Raw genomic sequence first — 19,580 nt, forward strand, 5'->3', positions numbered from 1 at the left:
GCTCAATTTGAAGTGTCTTATGTGTCTTAATACTTATGTAAATTAGATTTCTGAGTTTCATTTGTAGACATTTCAAAAAATATATATTTTATCTTTGTCATTATGGGGTATTGTGTGTAGATGGGTGAGAGAGAAAAATTAAATATTTAATCAATTTTGTATTCAGGCTGTAACACAACAACATGTGGAATAAGTCAATGGGTATGAATACTTTCTGAAGGAACTGTAGGTTATCTGGTAGGTGGAACTGTCTGTCTTGGAAGAAGAAGCCAGCAGCATTCCAAAGAAGCAAGAATCAGGTTGGCACACCATTGTCTCTGCTCCACTTTTCAGCATATTTAAAGTCATGTGGTTACTTGGACTTGCTTCAGTTCGACTGGTGGCTAGCCAAAGTCGGCTAGGCTAACCAAACGAGTGTGCTCGTAAACTCACTTAAGACCTTCGCTTGAAAAATGAGAAAATAGTACTGTTTGGCCATTTTGAGAAGCTGTAGCCAATATACACTTCCTAAAAAGAGTCAGAATGAATCTAAGATACAGTAACTCAAGAAATCGGTCATTGATTTTGCCGTGTTTGCCGTGGAGATCGTAGTCACGCAATTACTAAGATGTTTGGTGCTGTATTTCTCAATTAAAAAATGTGCATGAAAACAAGTCGTCTCTCTCGTTGAATGACAACAAAGACTTTATTAAAGAATCCCTACAGTTGACCAATCACGGAAGAAGGTGCGAAAACTTTGAGTTCTAAACTCCGGTTGGCCTCTATACATTTATTTTTTTATTTTTTTTATAATGTGCCCGAAAATCTGAAAAAACCCTTACTGGAGTCCAACACAAACAAAAAAGTCATAAAATGGCGTATAATATATACACAAACTCATCCGAACCTGTTAGTCTGGGAAGCATGCGGACGCCTATACTCCATACCCAGACCATGAGGTGAGACTACCAAAGGGGGGGTTCACCTCATGGTGAAAACTGATGAAAACTGGTCTTTAGTATTGAAAAAATCCTCAGTTCTATTTTTGCTCTGAAATGTGCTACTATATTCTATCATGACTTCGATGCCACATTATTTTACAATACTGCTACAAGGATATTTATCTAATATTTGGGGCGTCAGGTAAGCCTAGTGGTTAGAACGTTGGGCCAGTAACCGAAAGGTTGCTAGATTGGATCCCCGAGTTGACAAGGTAAAAACAATCTGTCATATTCTACCCTTGAACAAGGCAGTTTACCCACTGTTCCCTGGTAGGCCATCATTGTAAATAAGAATTTGTTCTTAACTGACATGCCAAGTTAAATAAAGGTTAAATAAAAAAATATTTACATCAAGGTAGAAATTTGTCCTTTCATATTCCTCTCACATCAAAATCAAAAATGTTAAAACACTTTGACAGAGTAGGTAACTTTGCAAAGTTGGTCAACACAGTTTTTTTTTACTGCAGTTCTTCTACACTTGTGTTAAGTTTTGAAAATCGCATAAAAAACAAAAATTGTACCACAATTTAACATTGTAGGTTGTAAAAACATATAATATAAATCACAGGTTGCCTTTTGTAATTCAAATTGATTCAAGTGACCAGATTGGCCCTGGTCCAGACGGTGTAGGTTGAAGAAGCCCCTAGACGCTGATCTTGGTTCAGTTTTGCATTTTCCTCGCTAATTATTAAGGATAGGATTGGAGGGGGAGAAGCTGATCCTAGATATGCGCCTAGAGGGAAATAGTGTCTAGACATTGAGTGATCAGTGTCTAGACCACTTTGACAGTCTTTATCTCGGAGATGTGGGAAGACTTCTGGATGATGCAACTGGTGGGCCCTGTGGCGCAGCTGGTGGTGGAGGAGGGCCCTGTGGCGCAGCTGGTGGTGGTGGGCCCTGTGGCGCAGCTGGTGGTGGAGGAGGGCCCTGTGGCGCAGCTGGTGGTAGTGGGCCCTGTGGCACAGCTGGTGGTGGTGGGCCCTGTGGCGCAGCTCTGCCCCTGGGCCAAGTTAGACAGAGCCATGGCAGCGTGGATCTCCCTCCACTCTGCCACCTCCCTCCGCTGGCCTCTTTCACTCTTCCCATCGCTGCAAAAGACATAAAGGAGAGCCCAGGCGGAGATTTAAAGACTGTATGGTACACTCCCCAGGATGAAATCGTCATACACAACAGGGAGACTTTCTACCTACAGACGACAGAAATGCATCTGCCTAGACTGCCATTATTTGCTCCTCCCAATGTGGGCATGCCAGAAGAGAAAGCCACATTATTACGTGTTAATGAATGATTTGAAAAGTGAACATGTCGGCATTCTTGTGCAGCTAGAAGTCTTTTACTCACTTTAAAGCCATGCAGACGTAGAAGAGTTCCTTAAACAAACATACCTGTCACATCTAGTTGATGCCAAGTCCATCACGTCTGAAAAACATAGAGAGACAAAATAAATACCAAATTAAATGTATTGTGCAGAAAAGTATGGAAACTGGAGACGGGAGTTTTCCAGAACCTGTACTTCACATATATGTATTTTCATATCCGTGTGACTGTCTACGTTGTGTTTTCCAATATTTACGTGTGTGTGTGTGTGTGTGTTTTGTATGCATTAGAGTATTTGCGTGTGTGTGCGTGTGTGTGTGCAATACAGAATTTGCGTGTGTGCGTGCCTGTGCTTGTTTGTGCGTGTGTTTGCTTTACAGTATTTGCATGTGTGTGTGTGAACTTTAACTGCCCCAGAGGGCCTTAACTCACTGAAGTACTCTAGTCTAGCTGCTCTTAGGCACTCCGGCCAAAACAAATGCAATTATGTTTCTCCTCTGCCTTTGAGATGGAAAAATCCGATATCTGTGCGGTGTCATGAACACAGACGCTGTGTTTCCAGGTCTCCAGAGTTTGTTTGACTGTTATTTGGCTGTTTTTTTTACTATTCCTTCCTCTGCCTTTGTTTCAACTGCAGTACATCCAAGGTCATAGGAATGCGCATTAGAGTATTGTGTGAATAAGCGACATGTAATACTCCCTCTATGGATCTTTAGTGGCAGTGTCTCTCCTTCTGGGTGCGTTTGGTTCCTGTCATGCCCTAAACTGATTCAATCACCTTAAGTCAGTGTATTGATGGCTATCTCACCTTGGGTTCTTTGGATTTGAAGTGCTTTTGGAACAGTGTCGTTGAACAGATGGAACGGTGTCGTTGAACAGATGGAACGGTGTCGTTGAACAGAGAACGGTGTCGTTGAACAGAGAACGGTGTCGTTGAACAGAGAACAGTGTCGTTGAACAGAGAACGGTGTCGTTGAACAGAGAACAGTGTCGTTGAACAGAGAACAGTGTCGTTGAACAGAGAACGGTGTCGTTGAACAGAGAACAGTGTTGTTGAACAGAGAACGGTGTCGTTGAACAGAGAACGGTGTCGTTGAACAGAGAACGGTGTCGTTGAACAGAGAACGGTGTCGTTGAACAGATGGAACGGTGTCGTTGAACAGGTGGAGCGGTGTCATTGAACAGAGAACGGTGTCGTTGAACAGAGAACAGTGTTGTTGAACAGATGGAACGGTGTCGTTGAACAGATGGAACGGTGTCGTTGAACAGATGGAACGGTGTCGTTGAACAGATGGAACGGTGTCGTTGAACAGAGAACGGTGTCGTTGAACAGAGAACAGTGTTGTTGAACAGATGGAACGGTGTCGTTGAACAGAGAACGGTGTCGTTGAACAGATGGAACGGTGTCGTTGAACAGAGAACGGTGTCGTTGAACAGAGAACAGTGTTGTTGAACAGGTGGAACGGTGTCGTTGAACAGATGGAACGGTGTCGTTGAACAGATGGAACGGTGTCGTTGAACAGAGAACAGTGTTGTTGAACAGATGGAACGGTGTCGTTGAACAGATGGAACGGTGTCGTTGAACAGAGAACGGTGTTGTTGAACAGATGGAACGGTGTCGTTGAACAGAGAACAGTGTTGTTGAACAGGTGGAACGGTGTCGTTGAACAGGTGGAACGGTGTCGTTGAACAGAGAACAGTGTTGTTGAACAGAGAACGGTGTTGTTGAACAGATGGAACGGTGTCGTTGAACAGAGAACAGTGTTGTTGAACAGATGGAACGGTGTCGTTGAACAGAGAACAGTGTTGTTGAACAGATGGAACGGTGTCATTGAACAGAAAACGGTGTCGTTGAACAGAGAACAGTGTTGTTGAACAGGTGGAACGGTGTCGTTGAACAGGTGGAACGGTGTCATTGAACAGATGGAACGGTGTCGTTGCCAGGGGTGTATTCATTACGGAAACTTTCACAGTTTAAAAACCAAACGGAAGCAAACAGAGCAAAACAAGAGTTTCTATTGGACAAATTCAGGTACATAGATCACTCCCCGTTCCATTTTTTTCTGTTTTGCAACAGAATGGGTGTAATGAATACGTCCCAGGTTGAAACTTAAATCTTACGGAAAATATGAGCTCAAATGTTGGATTTTCAATCTACCAAACACACTTTGTGTACTGTTTGGGTGTTATCATACATTTTGTTGATTTAGTTTATAAATGCGTAAGAAATAGTGTGTAATTTGCATGTTTGCACACACATTTTTCATGTGAACACAGCAGAACGGGCTCTCTGTTATGTTGAGTCGAGTCAGGCGTGTCAAGAGCCATGTTTCTTCAGGGAGCTATGAGCAAGAAAATTAGAGGCCAATTGCGAGCACACAAAATGCCGCTTTCAAAACGCACTGCCTGAAACATCTCAGACTCCGATTTCTATAGCAAGGTCCGGGCCAAAATCAACTACAGCTAGACAATAAATCGTCTGGCCTCTTTCACATTTTGCTACTGAATGTCTCTAATCTTTTTTGGTGGTTCTGACATTTCATTTTACCAAGGAAAATAGTAATTATTCTGGAAAACTCAGCACTAAATCAAAATGTACATGTACAGTTGAAGTCGGAAGTTTACCCATACATAGGTTGGAGTCATGAAAACTCGTTTTTCAACCACTCCACAAATGTCTTGTTAACAAACTATAGTTTTGACAAGTCGGTTAGGACATCTACTTTGTGCATGATACAATAATTTTTTCCAACAATTGTTTACAGACAGATTATTTCACTTATAATTCACTGTATCACAATTCCAGTGGGTCAGAAGTTTACATACACTAAGTTGACTGTGCCTTTAAACAGCTTGGAAAATTCCAGAAAATTATGTCATGGCTTTAGAAGCTTCTGATAGGCTAATTGACATCATTTGAGTCAATTGGAGGTGTTCTATGTGTACCTGTGGATGTATTTCAAGTCCTACCTTTAAAACTCAGTGCCTCTTTGCTTGACATCAAGGGAAAATCAAAAGAACTCAGCCAAGACCTCAGAAAAAAATTGTAGACCTCTACAAGTCTCGTTCATCAAACGCCTGAAGGTACCACGTTCCTCTGTACAAACAATAGCACGCAAGTATAAACACCATGGGACCACACAGCCATCATACCGCTAAGGAAGGAGAGGTGTTCTGTCTCCTAGAGATGAACGTACTTCGGTGCAAAAAGTGGAAATTAATCTCAGAACAAAGGACCTTGTGAAGATGCTGGAGGAAACTGGTATAAAAGTATCTATATCTACAGTAAAATGAGTCCTATATCGACATAACCTAAAAGGCAATGCAGCAAGGAAGAAGCCACTGTTTCAAAACCACCATCAAAAAGCCAGTCTACGGTTTGTAACTGCACATGGGGACAAATATCGTACTTTTTGGAGAAATGTCCTCTGGCCTGACGAAACAAGAGTAGAACTGTTTGGCCGTAATGACCATCGTTATGTTTGGAGGAAAAAGTGGGAGGCTTGCATGCCGAAGAACATCATCCCAACCGTGAAGCATGGGGGTGGCAGCATCATGTTGTGGGGGTGCTTTGCTGCAGGAGGGACTGGTGCACTTCACAAAATAGATGGCATCATGAGAAGGGAAATTATGTGGATATATTGAAGCAACATCTCAAGATGTCAGTCAGGAAGTTAAAGCTTCGTCACAAATGGGTCTTCCAAATGGACAATGACCCCAAGCATAATTCCAAAGTTGTGGCAAAATGGTTTAAGGACAACAAAGTCAAGGTATTTGAGTGGCCATCACAAAGCCCTGACCTCCATCCTATAGAAAATGTGTGGGCAGAACTGTTAAAGCGTGTGCGAGCAAGGAGGCCTAGAAACCTGACTCAGTTACACCAGCTCTGTCACGAGGAAAGGGCCAGAATTCACCCAATTTATTGTGGGAAGCTTGTGGAAGGCTTTCTGAAATGTTTGACCCAAGTTAAACAATTTAAAGGCAATGCTACCAAATACTTAATAATAATAATAATTGAGTGTATGTAAACTTCTGACCCACTGGGAATGTGATGAAAGAAATAAAAGCTGAAATAAATCATTCTCTCTTGTCACGTTCTGACCTCTATTTCCGTTGTTTTTGTATTTATTTAGTATGGTCAGGGCGTGAGTTGGGTGGGTAGTCTATGTTTGTTTTTCTATGTTTTGGGGCAGTTCTATGTTTTCGGCCTAGTATGGTTCTCAATCAGAGGCAGGTGTCATTAGTTGTCTCTGATTGAGAATCATACTTAGGTAGCCTGGGTTTCACTGTGTGTTTGTGGGTGATTGTTCCTGTCACTGTGTTTGTCGTCACAGGATAGGACTGTTTTGCGTTCTCACATTTCTTGTTTTTGTTAGTTTGTTCATGTGTAGTGATTTATTAAAATATGAACAACCACCACGCTGCGCTTTGGTCCGCTTCTCCTCCTCCTACAGACGAACGCCCTTACAGAATCACCCACCACACCCGGACCGAGCAGCGTGTTAACAGGCAGCAGCGAAAGGAGGACGTTATGGACAGCAACGGCATGGAGTATACTAGTTGGGAGGACGAATTAGACGGTAAAGGACCTTGGGCTCAGCCAGGAGAATATCGCCGCCCCAAGGAAGAACGGGAGGCGGCGAAAGCGGAGAGGCGCTGGTATGAGGAGGCAGCGCGGCGTCGTGGATGGAAGCCCGGGAGTCAGCCCCAAAAATTTCTTGGGGGGGGGCTAACAGGGAGTATGGTTACGCCAGGTAGGAGACCTGCGCAAACTCCCTGTGGTTACCGGGGGGCTAGAGAGACCGGGCAGGCACCGTGTTATGCTGTGGAGCGCACGGTGTCCCCAGTGCGGGTGCACAGCCCGGTGCGGTACATTCCAGCTCCGCGTATCGGCCGGGCTAGAGTGGGCATCGAGCCAAGTGCCATGAAGCCTAGCTCTACGCATCTGGTCTCCAGTGCGTCTCCTTGGGCCGGCTTACATGGCACCAGCCTTGCGCACGGTGTCCCCGGTTCGCCTGCATAGCCCAGTGCGGGCTATTCCACCTCGCCGCACTGGCAGGGCGACCGGGACCATTCAACCGGGTAAGGTTGGGCAGGCTCGGTGCTCAAGAGCTCCAGTGCGCCTGCACGGCCCGGTCTATCCGTCACCACCTCCACACCCCAGCCCTCCGGTGGCAGCTCCCCGTACCAGGCTGTCTCTCCGGCCCATCCGTCCAGAGCCTTCCTCTTGTCCGGCGCCTCTGCCGGAGCCTCCCGCCTGTCCGGCGCCTCTGCCGGAGCCTCCCGCCTGTCCGGCGCCTCTGCCGGAGCCTCCCGCCTGTCTGGCGCCTCTGCCGGAGCCTCCCGCCTGTCCGGCGCCTCTGCCGGAGCCTCCCGCCTGTCCGGCGCCTCTGCCGGAGCCTCCCGCCTGTCCGGCGCCTCTGCCGGAGCCTCCCGCCTGTCCGGCGCCGCTGCCGGAGCCTCCCGCCTGTCCGGCGCCGCTGCCGGAGCCTCCCGCCTGTCCGGCGCCGCTGCCGGAGCCTCCCGCCTGTCCGGCGCCTCTGCCGGAGCCTCCCGCCTGTCCGGCGCCGCTGCCGGAGCCTCCCGCCTGTCCGGCGCCGCTGCCGGAGCCTCCCGCCTGTCCGGCGCCGCTGCCGGAGCCTCCCGCCTGTCCGGCGCCGCTGCCGGAGCCTCCCGCCTGTCCGGCGCCGCTGCCGGAGCCTCCCGCCTGTCCGGCGCCTCTGCCGGAGCCTCCCGCCTGTCCGGCGCCTCTGCCGGAGCCTCCCGCCTGTCCGGCGCCTCTGCCGGAGCCTCCCGCCTGTCCGGCGCCTCTGCCGGAGCCTCCCGCCTGTCCGGCGCCGCTGCCGGAGCCTCCCGCCTGCCCGGCGCCTCTGCCGGAGCACCTCTGTCCCGAGCAGCTGCCCCTCTGTCCCGAGCAGCTGCCCCTCTGTCCCGAGCAGCTGCCCCTCTGTCCAGTGGGGTCATTGAGAGGGGTGGGCAGGGTGAGTAAGCCACGGAGGCGGACAATAAGGCGGACTAGGACAATGGCGAAGTGGGGTCCGCGTCCCGCGCCAGAGCCGCCACCGCGGACAGACGCCCACCCAGACCCTCCCCTATAGGTCAAGGTTTTGCGGCCGGAGTCCGCACCTTTGGGGGGGGGGTACTGTCACGTTCTGACCTCTATTTCCGTTGTTTTTGTATTTATTTAGTATGGTCAGGGCGTGAGTTGGGTGGGTAGTCTATGTTTGTTTTTCTATGTTTTGGGGCAGTTCTATGTTTTCGGCCTAGTATGGTTCTCAATCAGAGGCAGGTGTCATTAGTTGTCTCTGATTGAGAATCATACTTAGGTAGCCTGGGTTTCACTGTGTGTTTGTGGGTGATTGTTCCTGTCACTGTGTTTGTCGTCACAGGATAGGACTGGTTTGCGTTCTCACATTTCTTGTTTTTGTTAGTTTGTTCATGTGTAGTGATTTATTAAAATATGAACAACCACCACGCTGCGCTTTGGTCCGCTTCTCCTCCTCCTACAGACGAACGCCCTTACATCTCTACTATTATTCTGACGTTTCACATTCTTAAAATAAAGTGGTGATCCTCACGGGCTTAAGTGTAGGGAATTTTTACTAGGATGAAATGTCAGCAATTGTGAAAAACTGAGTTTAAATGTATTTGGCTAAGGTGTATGTAAACTTCCGACTTCAACTGTAAATCATTATAGGCAAATTGAACTGTGCTTTTTTTTGTCTCTGCATTCTTTAAATTTTACAATAATTCTTGATTTGTTTTCCTGAAATTGTGTTTTTTTTTTTACAAGACCTGTAAAAAGCATGTTAGTGCCTCTCAGACCAATTCTGATCTGGGAAACTGACTACAACAAATACAAAATACCTTGGCTGACTCTGAAAATAAAATGTCAATTCTGGTCATGGAAGTCCACTTAGTTCATGAACTCGTAAAGTCGTTTTGCACAAACCTGGGTCTTCAAGGGGATGCAAGAGCTGCTAGTTTTCACACCCCCTCAAAAGTTAGACATTGATTGGCACTGGAGATAGACAAATCACCTGGTTCTAAAAATCTAAATCAGTTGCCGATTGAGAGACAGATGGAAACCAAGCCACCAAGATTTAGAACTTCTTGAACAAAAGTTAATTTCCTGCAATTCTACACATTTTGACATGTGGCAGAAAGAAAGATTAGCAGTTTTACTAATTTCCTGCAATTCTACACATTTTGCCATAGAGTGGAGGCAAATGTTTGCAGTTTTTAATATGATAACTGACAATCAATGGGCCCAACCCTGGTCGGTAATTCGACCATGTTTACTACAAGTTTAGATAACTTGCTTATCTAAAATGTTTTTGCTGACATGGGCTGATTGAGTGACTGCTGATGCGCAACCACATTTCTAAATTGAACCTGGTTTATTCTATTATTCTAACACCTCAACAGTAAGTTGAGACCCCGACTGAGTTCCTAAAAAAATTTACAATATTGTATTTACAGTACCAGTCAAAAGTTTGGATGCACCTACTCATTCCAGGATTTTTCTTTATTTTGACTATTTTGTAGTGCAAATAAAGCGTGTTTGATGAACTGCCGTCATATTGGACAACCCAGAAACAGCACTAATTAGGCATATTGACTAGTTTACTCTTTCCACTCCCACGCCAAGCAGCCCCTAAATACTCCAGGGACACAAACAGTTACGGTGTGCCTGTGACATCTGAAATCTTTCTTGATTTCTGAATTTTATATTTTCTTTTGGAAGCCTACCCTAAAACGAAGTATTTTGTGACTTAATTAAGTAAAAACTTCCTGTCATATAAACTGTTATGTTTTTATTGAACAATTTAAGTCACAATTCTGAGATAAACAATTAGAAACTATACTGTCAACTCTGAGTGTGAATACAGTGGTTCCAACTTCCATGGAGAACTCTGTGGTGATTTAGTGACAGGGACCAAGCAGAAACACTCTGAAACGGCATCTGTACCAGAAACTTAGGCAAAGGTCCTCACGTCTCACCTTGGGGACAATAAAATCTCAGATATTCTGTAATTGACCCTGAGAATTGACATTTCCACCATGGCAACGAAACTACGCTTTCTAGAATATGGATAATGGAATTCACTGATCCGTAAATCTTTAAGTAAGGGATTTAAATGTCAGCATAAGTTCCTATTAGCTGTTGCTTTGGTTCCAGGACCTTTTGTGGAGTTTAGAGTTGTCAACCTGATTAAGGGCAGTTCTCCTAACTTCAGGTCAACCTGATTAAGGGCAGTTCTCCTAACTTCAGGTCAACCTGATTAAGGGCAGTTCTCCTAACTTCAGGTCAACCTGATTTTAAGGGCAGTTCTCCTAACTTCAGGTCAACCTAATTAAGGGCAGTTCTCCTAACTTCAGGTCAACCTAATTAAGGGCAGTTCTCCTAACTTCAGGTCAACCTGATTAAGGGCAGTTCTCCTAACTTCAGGTCAACCTAATTAAGGGCAGTTCTCCTAACTTCAGGTCAACCTGATTAAGGGCAGTTCTCCTAACTTCAGGTCAACCTGATTAAGGGCAGTTCTCCTAACTTCAGGTCAATCTAATTAAGGGCAGTTTGCCTAACTTCAGGTCAACCTGATTAAGGGCAGTTCTCCTAACTTCAGATCAACCTGATTTTAAGGGCAGTTCTCCTAACTTCAGGTCAACCTGATTAAGGGCAGTTCTCCTAACTTCAGGTCAACCTGATTAAGGGCAGTTCTCCTAACTTCAGGTCAACCTGATTTTAAGGGCAGTTCTCCTAACTTCAGGTCAACCTGATTAAGGGCAGTTCTCCTAACTTCAGGTCAACCTGATTTTAAGGGCAGTTCTCCTAACTTCAGGTCAACCTGATTAAGGGCAGTTCTCCTAACTTCAGGTCAACCTGATTTTAAGGGCAGTTCTCCTAACTTCAGGTCAACCTGATTAAGGGCAGTTCTCCTAACTTCAGGTCAACCTGATTAAGGGCAGTTCTCCTAACTTCAGGTCAACCTGATTAAGGGCAGTTCTCCTAACTTCAGGTCAATCTAATTAAGGGCAGTTCTCCTAACTTCAGGTCAACCTGATTAAGGGCAGTTCTCCTAACTTCAGGTCAACCTGATTAAGGGCAGTTCTCCTAACTTCAGGTCAATCTAATTAAGGGCAGTTTGCCTAACTTCAGGTCAACCTGATTAAGGGCAGTTCTCCTAACTTCAGGCCAACCTGATTAAGGGCAATTCGCCTAACTTCAAGTTTTTTTTATTTTTTAATTTCACCTTTAATTAACCAGGTAGGCTAGTTGAGAACAAGTTCTCATTTACAACTGCGACCTGGCCAAGATAAAGCATAGCAGTGTGAACAGACAACAACACAGAGTTACACATGGAGTAAACAATAAATAAATCAATAACACAGTAGAAGTCAACCTGAATAAAGGCAATTCTCTTAACTTCAGGTCCTGAAGGGCACACAGGTGTTAAAACAGGTGCCTATTTGTGTCTTGTTAAAGCTCTCGACATTGACAGATAAGACCAACTCAAGGAACAGAAGTTTGGCCAACCTAAAATGGCAAACGTTAACCCGACAAGCATTTCGCTCTGCAAATCTGTGCACCCAACCAATAAACTTGATTAGAAGTAAACTAGTTGGTTAGTGTTATGCCAAGCAAGTGAACCCACGACCGTGTCCAGTCGATATAAACATACAGTGGCAAGAAAATGTATGTGAACCCTTTGGAATGACCTGGATTTCTGCATAAATTGGTCATAAAATTTGATCTGATCTTAATCTAAGTCACAACAATAGACAAACACAGTGTGCTTAAACTAATAACACACAAATTGTTGTATTTTTCTTGTCTACATTGAATACATCATTTAAACATTCACAGTGTAGGTTATAAAAAGTATGTGAACCCCTATGCTAATGACTTCTCCAAAAGCTAATTGGAGTCAGGAGTCAGCTAACCTGGAGTTCAATCAATGAGACGAGATTGGAGATGCTGGTTAGAGTTGCCCTGCCCTCAAATGTTATGACCAATTTATGCAGAAACCCAGGTATTTCCAAAGGGTTCACATACTTTTTCTTGCCACTGTACATTAGCTGGTATGTCTGCGTATGCCGTGTCTTAGGTCGTGCTTATGGCAGTGTTTATGGTTGGAGTTTTCAAGTAAAGTGTCACAATATAATGAGGAATGTGTGATCTCTTACACATAGGGTAGACAAAGCGTGTCTCTGCCTCGGAGGAAGAGGGCGAGACATGGTCATCGTCACACTCGTTGGAGCTGAACGACCCTGAGTGGTTCCTGCGGCGGGACTTTGTGACGTCATCAGTGGTCGCCATTACGTGTCGTAGGGTGTCGTTAAGGTACCGTTTCAGCAAGCTGCTCTTGTACTTGGGCGGTGGAGAGATGTAGTCGTCACTGTAGGCGGGATCAGTCCTTTTCTCCTGTTTGATGACACTCTTGAGGGAGGGCCTGGAGATCTCTGATTGATTTGCTGGAGTTTGTAAGGGACATTCGTCGTCTGCAACATGGGGGTAAACAAAAAAACATTGGCCTCCATCAATTGGTCTCCAAAAGAGCCTGAATATCTTTCTTTTTTTGGGGGGGCAAATCAGGTTTAATATTGTAGATAGATAATTGTCTGCATAATTTCCAATTCCCTTATATATTTTTATGTAAATATGTAAATATATACACACATACACATATATATATACACACACACACGTGTCAAGTTCCTCGGCGTACACATCACTGAAAAACTGAAATATTCCACCCACACAGACAGTGTGGTGAAGAACGCACAATTTGGCTTGGCCCCTAAAACCCTCACAAACATTTACTGATGCACAATTGAGAGCATCCTGTCAGGCTGTATCACCGCCGGGTACAGCAACTGCACCGCCCACAACCGCAGGGCTCTCCAGAGGGTGGTGTGGTCTGCCCAACCCATCCCTGGGGGCAATCTACCTGCCCTCCAGGACACCTAAAGAACCCAATGTCACAGGAAATCCAAAAAGATCATCAAGGACAACAATTCCCGAGCCACTGCCTGTTCACCGAGCTATCATCCAGAAGGCGAGGTCAGTACAGGTGTTTCAAAGCTGGGACCGAGAGACTGAAAAGCAACTTCTATCTCAAGGCCATCAGACTGTTAAATAGCCATCACTAGCACATTAGAGGCTGCTGCCCTATATACATAGACTTGAAATCACTGGCCACTTTAATAATGGAACACTAGTCACTTTAATAATGTTTACATATCTTGCATTCCTCATCTTAAATGTATATACTGTATTCTATCCTATTCAACTGTATCTTAGTCTATGCCGCTCTGACATTGCTTGCCCAATATTTATATATTCTTAATTCCATTCCTTTACTTTAGATGTGTGTGTATTGTTGTAAAATTGTTAGATATTACTTGTTCGATATTACTGCACTGTTAGAGCTAGAAACACAAGCTTTTCGCTACACCTGCAATAACATCTGCTAAACACATTTATGTGACAAATATGATTTGATTTGATATTTTTTTAAATATATTTTCGTTTATTATTTTCCCCTAACCCTACCTATATACATTTTATGGACACAGCGTATTTTACATTAGTTATCTTGTTGTTTTTAATTCCACTGTCACTACTTCCGCCGAAGTCGGTCCCTCTCCTTGTTCGGGCGGCGTTTGGCGGTCGACGTCACCGGCCTTCTAGCCACCGCCGATCCACTTTTCATTTTCCATTTGTTTTGTCTTTGTTTTACACACCTGATTTCAATCCCACAATTACTTGTTCATTATTTAACCCTTTGTTCCCCCATGTTTTTTTTGTGAGTGATTGTTTATTGTACTTTCGGTCTGTCATGGTGTGCGTGTATTTGTTACTTTGTATATTGGACATTTTGAGTAAAAGTATGTTGATTACTCATAGGACATAGGACCCATTACACCCACCCTTCAGCTCCACTCAACCCCTCTCATCGCTCCACTCAACCCCTCTCATCGCTCCACTCAACCCCTCTCAACGATCCACTCAACCCCTCTCATCGATCCACTCAACCCCTCTCATCGCTCCACTCAAACCCTCTCATCGATCCACTCAAACCCTCTCATCGCTCCACTCAACCCCTCTCAACGATCCACTCAACCCCTCTCATCGATCCACTCAACCCCTCTCATCGCTCCACTCAACCCCTCTCATCGATCCAATCAACCCCTCTCATCGATCCACTCAACCCCTCTCATCGATCCACTCAACCCCTCTCATCGCTCCACTCAACCCCTCTCATCGATCCACTCAACCCCTCTCATCGATCCACTCAACCCCTCTCATCGATCCACTCAAACCCTCTCATCGATCCACTCAACCCCTCTCATCGATCCACTCAACCCCTCTCAACGATCCACTCAACCCCTCTCATCGATCCACTCAACCCCTCTCATCGCTCCACTCAACCCCTCTCATCGATCCACTCAACCCCTCTCATCGATCCACTCAAACCCTCTCATCGCTCCACTCAACCCCTCTCATCGATCCACTCAACCCCTCTCATCGATCCACTCAAACCCTCTCATCGATCCACTCAACCCCTCTCAACGATCCACTCAAACCCTCTCATCGATCCACTCAAACCCTCTCATCGCTCCACTCAACCCCTCTCATCGATCCACTCAACCCCTCTCAACGATCCACTCAACCCCTCTCATCGATCCACTCAACCCCTCTCATCGCTCCACTCAACCCCTCTCATCGATCCACTCAACCCCTCTCATCGATCCACTCAACCCCTCTCATCGATCCACTCAACCCCTCTCATCGCTCCACTCAACCCCTCTCAACGATCCACTCAACCCCTCTCATCGATCCACTCAACCCCTCTCAACGATCCACTCAACCCCTCTCATCGATCCACTCAACCCCTCTCATCGCTCCACTCAACCCCTCTCATCGATCCACTCAACCCCTCTCATCGATCCACTCAACCCCTCTCATCGATCCAATCAACCCCTCCCATCGATCCACTCAACCCCTCTCATCGATCCAATCAACCCCTCTCATCGACCCCCCCAACACCATCCAGTTTTTATTTCTATTTGCCACATATTTTTCAACTGTGCTGTGAAAGTTCTGAACCTTTTTATTCTCATAGTTTACAGATTGTAAATTAAAGATAATTATTTTTTGCTAAAAGTATTATTATATTATTGATCGACTGACTATGACTTTTCAATTGGTCCATTGAAAAATCTCTTCCCAACTATTTAGCTGTCTATATGGCACAGCTGTCAATTTTTTGGTCCTTAAATTAAACTGGTATACATTTTTATTTATCACAATTTTCTTTGACCAATTTCGGTCTTTAAAACCAGGGCCAATAGGCAAGTTCCTTACTTTTCCCACCTTCCACTTGCCTCTTCCATTTTTGCGGTCTCACGTTACTTTTTAAGTTTACTCTCTGCAGACACAAAGAAACTCTGGTCTTTATTTATTTCAGTTTGTATCTTATCTTTAACTCTGCGTTGTTGGAAAAGGACCCGTGAAATAAGCATTTCACTGTTAGTCTACAGCTGTTGTCTACGAAGCATGTGACAAATAACATTTTATTTGTTGAAAGGTAATCAACTCTATTACTTATTAACAAAATTACTCAAGAGACAGTTGTTTTTGTATAACAGTATTGGCCAGTGTTAATTGTCAACTTTTTTTACAGAGTTACAGAAACTCTTTAAAAGTGTTAAATCTCTAACACTTTCTCAAGTAAAACATTAACTCTGTGTGATACGAGACATTAGTTTATGAGTGTTACAATGAACACTTTTAGAGTTGATTTCACACTTGCAGCGTTGATATGTGTAACGCATATTTGTTGGAATTACATCCCCAGCTCTAATCTCGCTTAGTCTACCCGCAGCCCCTCTTACCCTCAGAGTTGGTGTCATCACTGCTGACACTAAGTCTCTCAGCGTTGCCCTGAACGTATTTGTTGTAGAGTTTGATACGTAGAGCCCAACTCAGGTCTGGCTGTGTCACTGTGTTCTTCAGCCTCCGTCGGGCATTGGCAAACCAGTTTGAGACCTGCAACATAAAGAGAAAGAGGAATTCAGGATCTTCAACTTGTCAACAAATATGTTTTTCACTGACTGGTTTCTACTTCTACTTCCATGGTTCATCCACATGATCGATGAATGACTAACATACCTCAGTTACCCTGTACTAAAGTCACGTCTCAGTTCCCCTGTACTAAAGTCACGTCTCAGTTCCCCTGTACTAAAGTCACGTCTCAGTTCCCCTGTACTAAAGTCACGTCTCAGTTCCCCTGTACTAAAGTCACGTCTCAGTTCCCCTGTACTAAAGTCACGTCTCAGTTCCCCTGTACTAAAGTCACGTCTCAGTTCCCCTGTACTAAAGTAACGTCTCAGTTCCCCTGTACTAAAGTCACGTCTCAGTTCCCCTGTACTAAAGTCACGTCTCAGTTCCCCTGTACTAAAGTCACGTCTCAGTTCCCCTGTACTAAAGTCACGTCTCAGTTCCCCTGTACTAAAGTCACGTCTCAGTTCCCCTGTACTAAAGTCACGTCTCAGTTCCCCTGTACTAAAGTCACGTCTCTGCTCACCTGTACTAAAGTCATGTGGGACCCCAGGGCGAGCAGGGTCTTCTCTGTCTTGGTGGGGTAGGGGTTGTCCCTGTGTTGGTACAGCCACTGCTTCAGCGGCCTCGCCATGTCCTGAAGTGCCTGCCGCTTGTAGCGAACTTTGACCCCACCCAGACTAGACCTGTGTTGAGGTGATATATGATATAAAAATGGATCATTCTCTGATGGGAGATGAGTTGTCATCATGTCATAGTTATTGCAAGGATAGGGTTGCTATACCTGATAGTTCAGGGACGGACTAGGACCAGAATACAACCTGGGCATTATTTACACTGGCAACAAACCAAAAAATCTCCATACAGGTCTCCACACCGGCCCGTTTTTTTTCTTGAGGCCCACATTATTAGCCAAATAATGATTGTTTTGTACAAAACCCCCAATGTTCTGTAGACAGGCAAACTGGGCAAAAAAAAATGACCAGCCCATCTGGCATCAACATGATAGAAATCCTAAATAGTATTTTATACCAATCAAATCATAATGAGCAACTTTTACTGTAATACAGTCATCGGTAATGTTTTCACTTTCAGTAATAAATCATGCCCGAGTATGTATTGTTGGTTACATGATCCATAGGTGTCACTGTTGGGCTGTGGAAGCTACCGAAAGTTGGCTCTCAGTGATGGGAATATGTGGGTCAGGTTCCTTAATAATTAAAGAAGTGTTCTTGTTCTGCAGATATAACCTGGTTCTCCCAATCAATTCAAACGTTTGATCATGGTATCCATTTCCCCTCAATCTGAATAAGTAATGTTATTATATATCTATCTCAGTTTTATTTTACGTGTATTTTTGCAGCATTACATATTACAGACAATTTTATATTTATTTAATAAAATATCAACACTGTCTTTTGTATTAAAAAAAAATACAAATATAGGACTGCAATGAAGATTTTTGAAAATGCATCTCATCAATGTGGGTTTTACTTTTACCTTTAGTAAGTTGTGCTGTATTTGACAAAAAAAATAAGAGAAAAGGTGCTTACCCGTACCTCCTGTCTACAACAGGGTTGTCTTCTATTGCATCTTGGCACAGTAAGTCTATATGCTGTTCATTTGTTACCAGACAGTCCACATTGCATCTCTCCTCCTCACTCCTGTGTTCCTCCAAAATATTGTATTGATTTGACCTGTTGACAACTATCTTGTTCATCTTTCGAATTGCTCGTTTTATCCAAACAACATCAGGCGCAACTGCAGAAGTTGAAATGCGAATAGATGCAGTAACTTCCCATCCACACTGTGATGAATGTGAGCAGAGGAAGTAACCCAAAGTCTCGGTGCGCTCAGAACTTAAGCCATCGAGCCAAACGACAGCCCATCTGGAGGAGCCCGTTGGAACTGGCCCTTTAGGAATCAGTCACTGATGCCAGTCTTGACTTTACCAATGAGAGGGTGTTGTCTGTAGAGTGGAGGATGGATGAACATGTGGAAGCTGCTTAGGCTTCTTTGGGGAATTCAAGTAACCTGCTTTCTTGCATCTAACTGGCTGTCTCTAGCTCTTTTCAGCATCCAATTACAAGTCAAGAGATCTTTCTGCTCGGTGGAGGGAGCTGCTCATTTTATTCCAGTAGTACCAAGGCTAGTGATGAATACCATGTAACAAGAGCAGTATTCCAGTAGTACCAAGACTAGAGATGAATACTATGTAACAAGAGCTGTATTGTGATGGGGACCGTGACGGGGATCAGCACATTTTAGGCACTTCACTCTTGAGCTTTTTATTTACGTTTGTAAGAGATCCCAATGTTCTGATGCTTTAGTTGTCTAACACATGCACCCAATATATATTTATATATATTTATATATAATTATATATTTATATATATATTTTGCTGCATTCAAATATGGTCACACTGTACCTATAGATGCACGTTAGAGCTAAAATACATTCTCATGAAGTCCGATTGACTCCGGATTTGGTATATGGACTCAATGAATTAGCCTCTAATAAATTATTAGCCTCTAATAAATTAGCTTCTAATAAATTAAACATGCACCCGATATTTACTTTGTGAGGATCATGAAACCATGTGGTATTCCACAACTGCCATGTCAGCAGATAATATATATATATTTTTTTACAAAGGGATCCTGTAAAAGAATAGGTGTAATGACATGGTTTCTAATGCCCACTGAAACCGCTGTGTTTTATATGACCTCTAACCGGGTCTGTAACTGACGGTCAACGTAGATCCTTCTAAGAGTGCGTTAGTTAGGTTAGGGATTCAGAAGGAAGACAGTAGAAAACAAACAATAATTGCACTAGTAACAACTTAACAGTAACATGTGACAGTCCCACAGTAATTACACAGCAGTTGTAATGATGAGCGGTTGTTGTAAGACTAATAGGCGATTGTTCCTAATTCCAACTTGCAACTAAAGTACTATTTAACCGCTACACAGGACAGAGTAACTTCAAATGTAAAGTGTTACCAGACATTTGAAAAATAATATTTTGTTTTACAATATCAGTGCACCCCAACCTGAGAGAGAGAGAGAGAGAGAGAGAGGGAGAGAGAGATTGAGAGAGAGAGAGAGAGAGAGAGAGAGATTGAGAGAGAGAGAGAGAGAGAGAGAGGGAGAGAGTGAGAGAGAGAGAGAGAGAGAGAGGGAGAGATTGAGAGAGAGAGAGAGAGAGAGAGGGA

The 19,580-nt window shown here is 44.3% G+C and overlaps 1 protein-coding gene across 1 annotated transcript; it reads right to left on the reverse strand.

The window, feature by feature from the left end:
* Nucleotides 1–654: 654 nt before the first annotated feature.
* Nucleotides 655–18,211, reverse strand: LOC110509086 (homeobox protein Mohawk). The gene is made up of 6 exons (XM_021590044.3): nt 17,919–18,211; nt 16,892–17,051; nt 16,200–16,353; nt 12,486–12,800; nt 2,366–2,399; nt 655–2,068 (listed from the first exon to the last, which is right to left on the reverse strand). The coding sequence occupies exons 1-6, from the start codon at nt 18,083–18,085 to the stop codon at nt 1,753–1,755; spliced, it is 1,146 nt and encodes a 381-aa protein (XP_021445719.3). The 5' UTR covers nt 18,086–18,211; the 3' UTR covers nt 655–1,752.
* Between the last annotated feature and the right edge of the window lie 1,369 nt (nt 18,212–19,580).

The sequence above is a fragment of the Oncorhynchus mykiss genome, chromosome 28 (genome assembly GCF_057628025.1).
Source record: "Oncorhynchus mykiss isolate SJ-2025 chromosome 28, ASM5762802v1, whole genome shotgun sequence".
NCBI classification, from domain to species: Eukaryota; Metazoa; Chordata; class Actinopteri; order Salmoniformes; family Salmonidae; genus Oncorhynchus; species Oncorhynchus mykiss.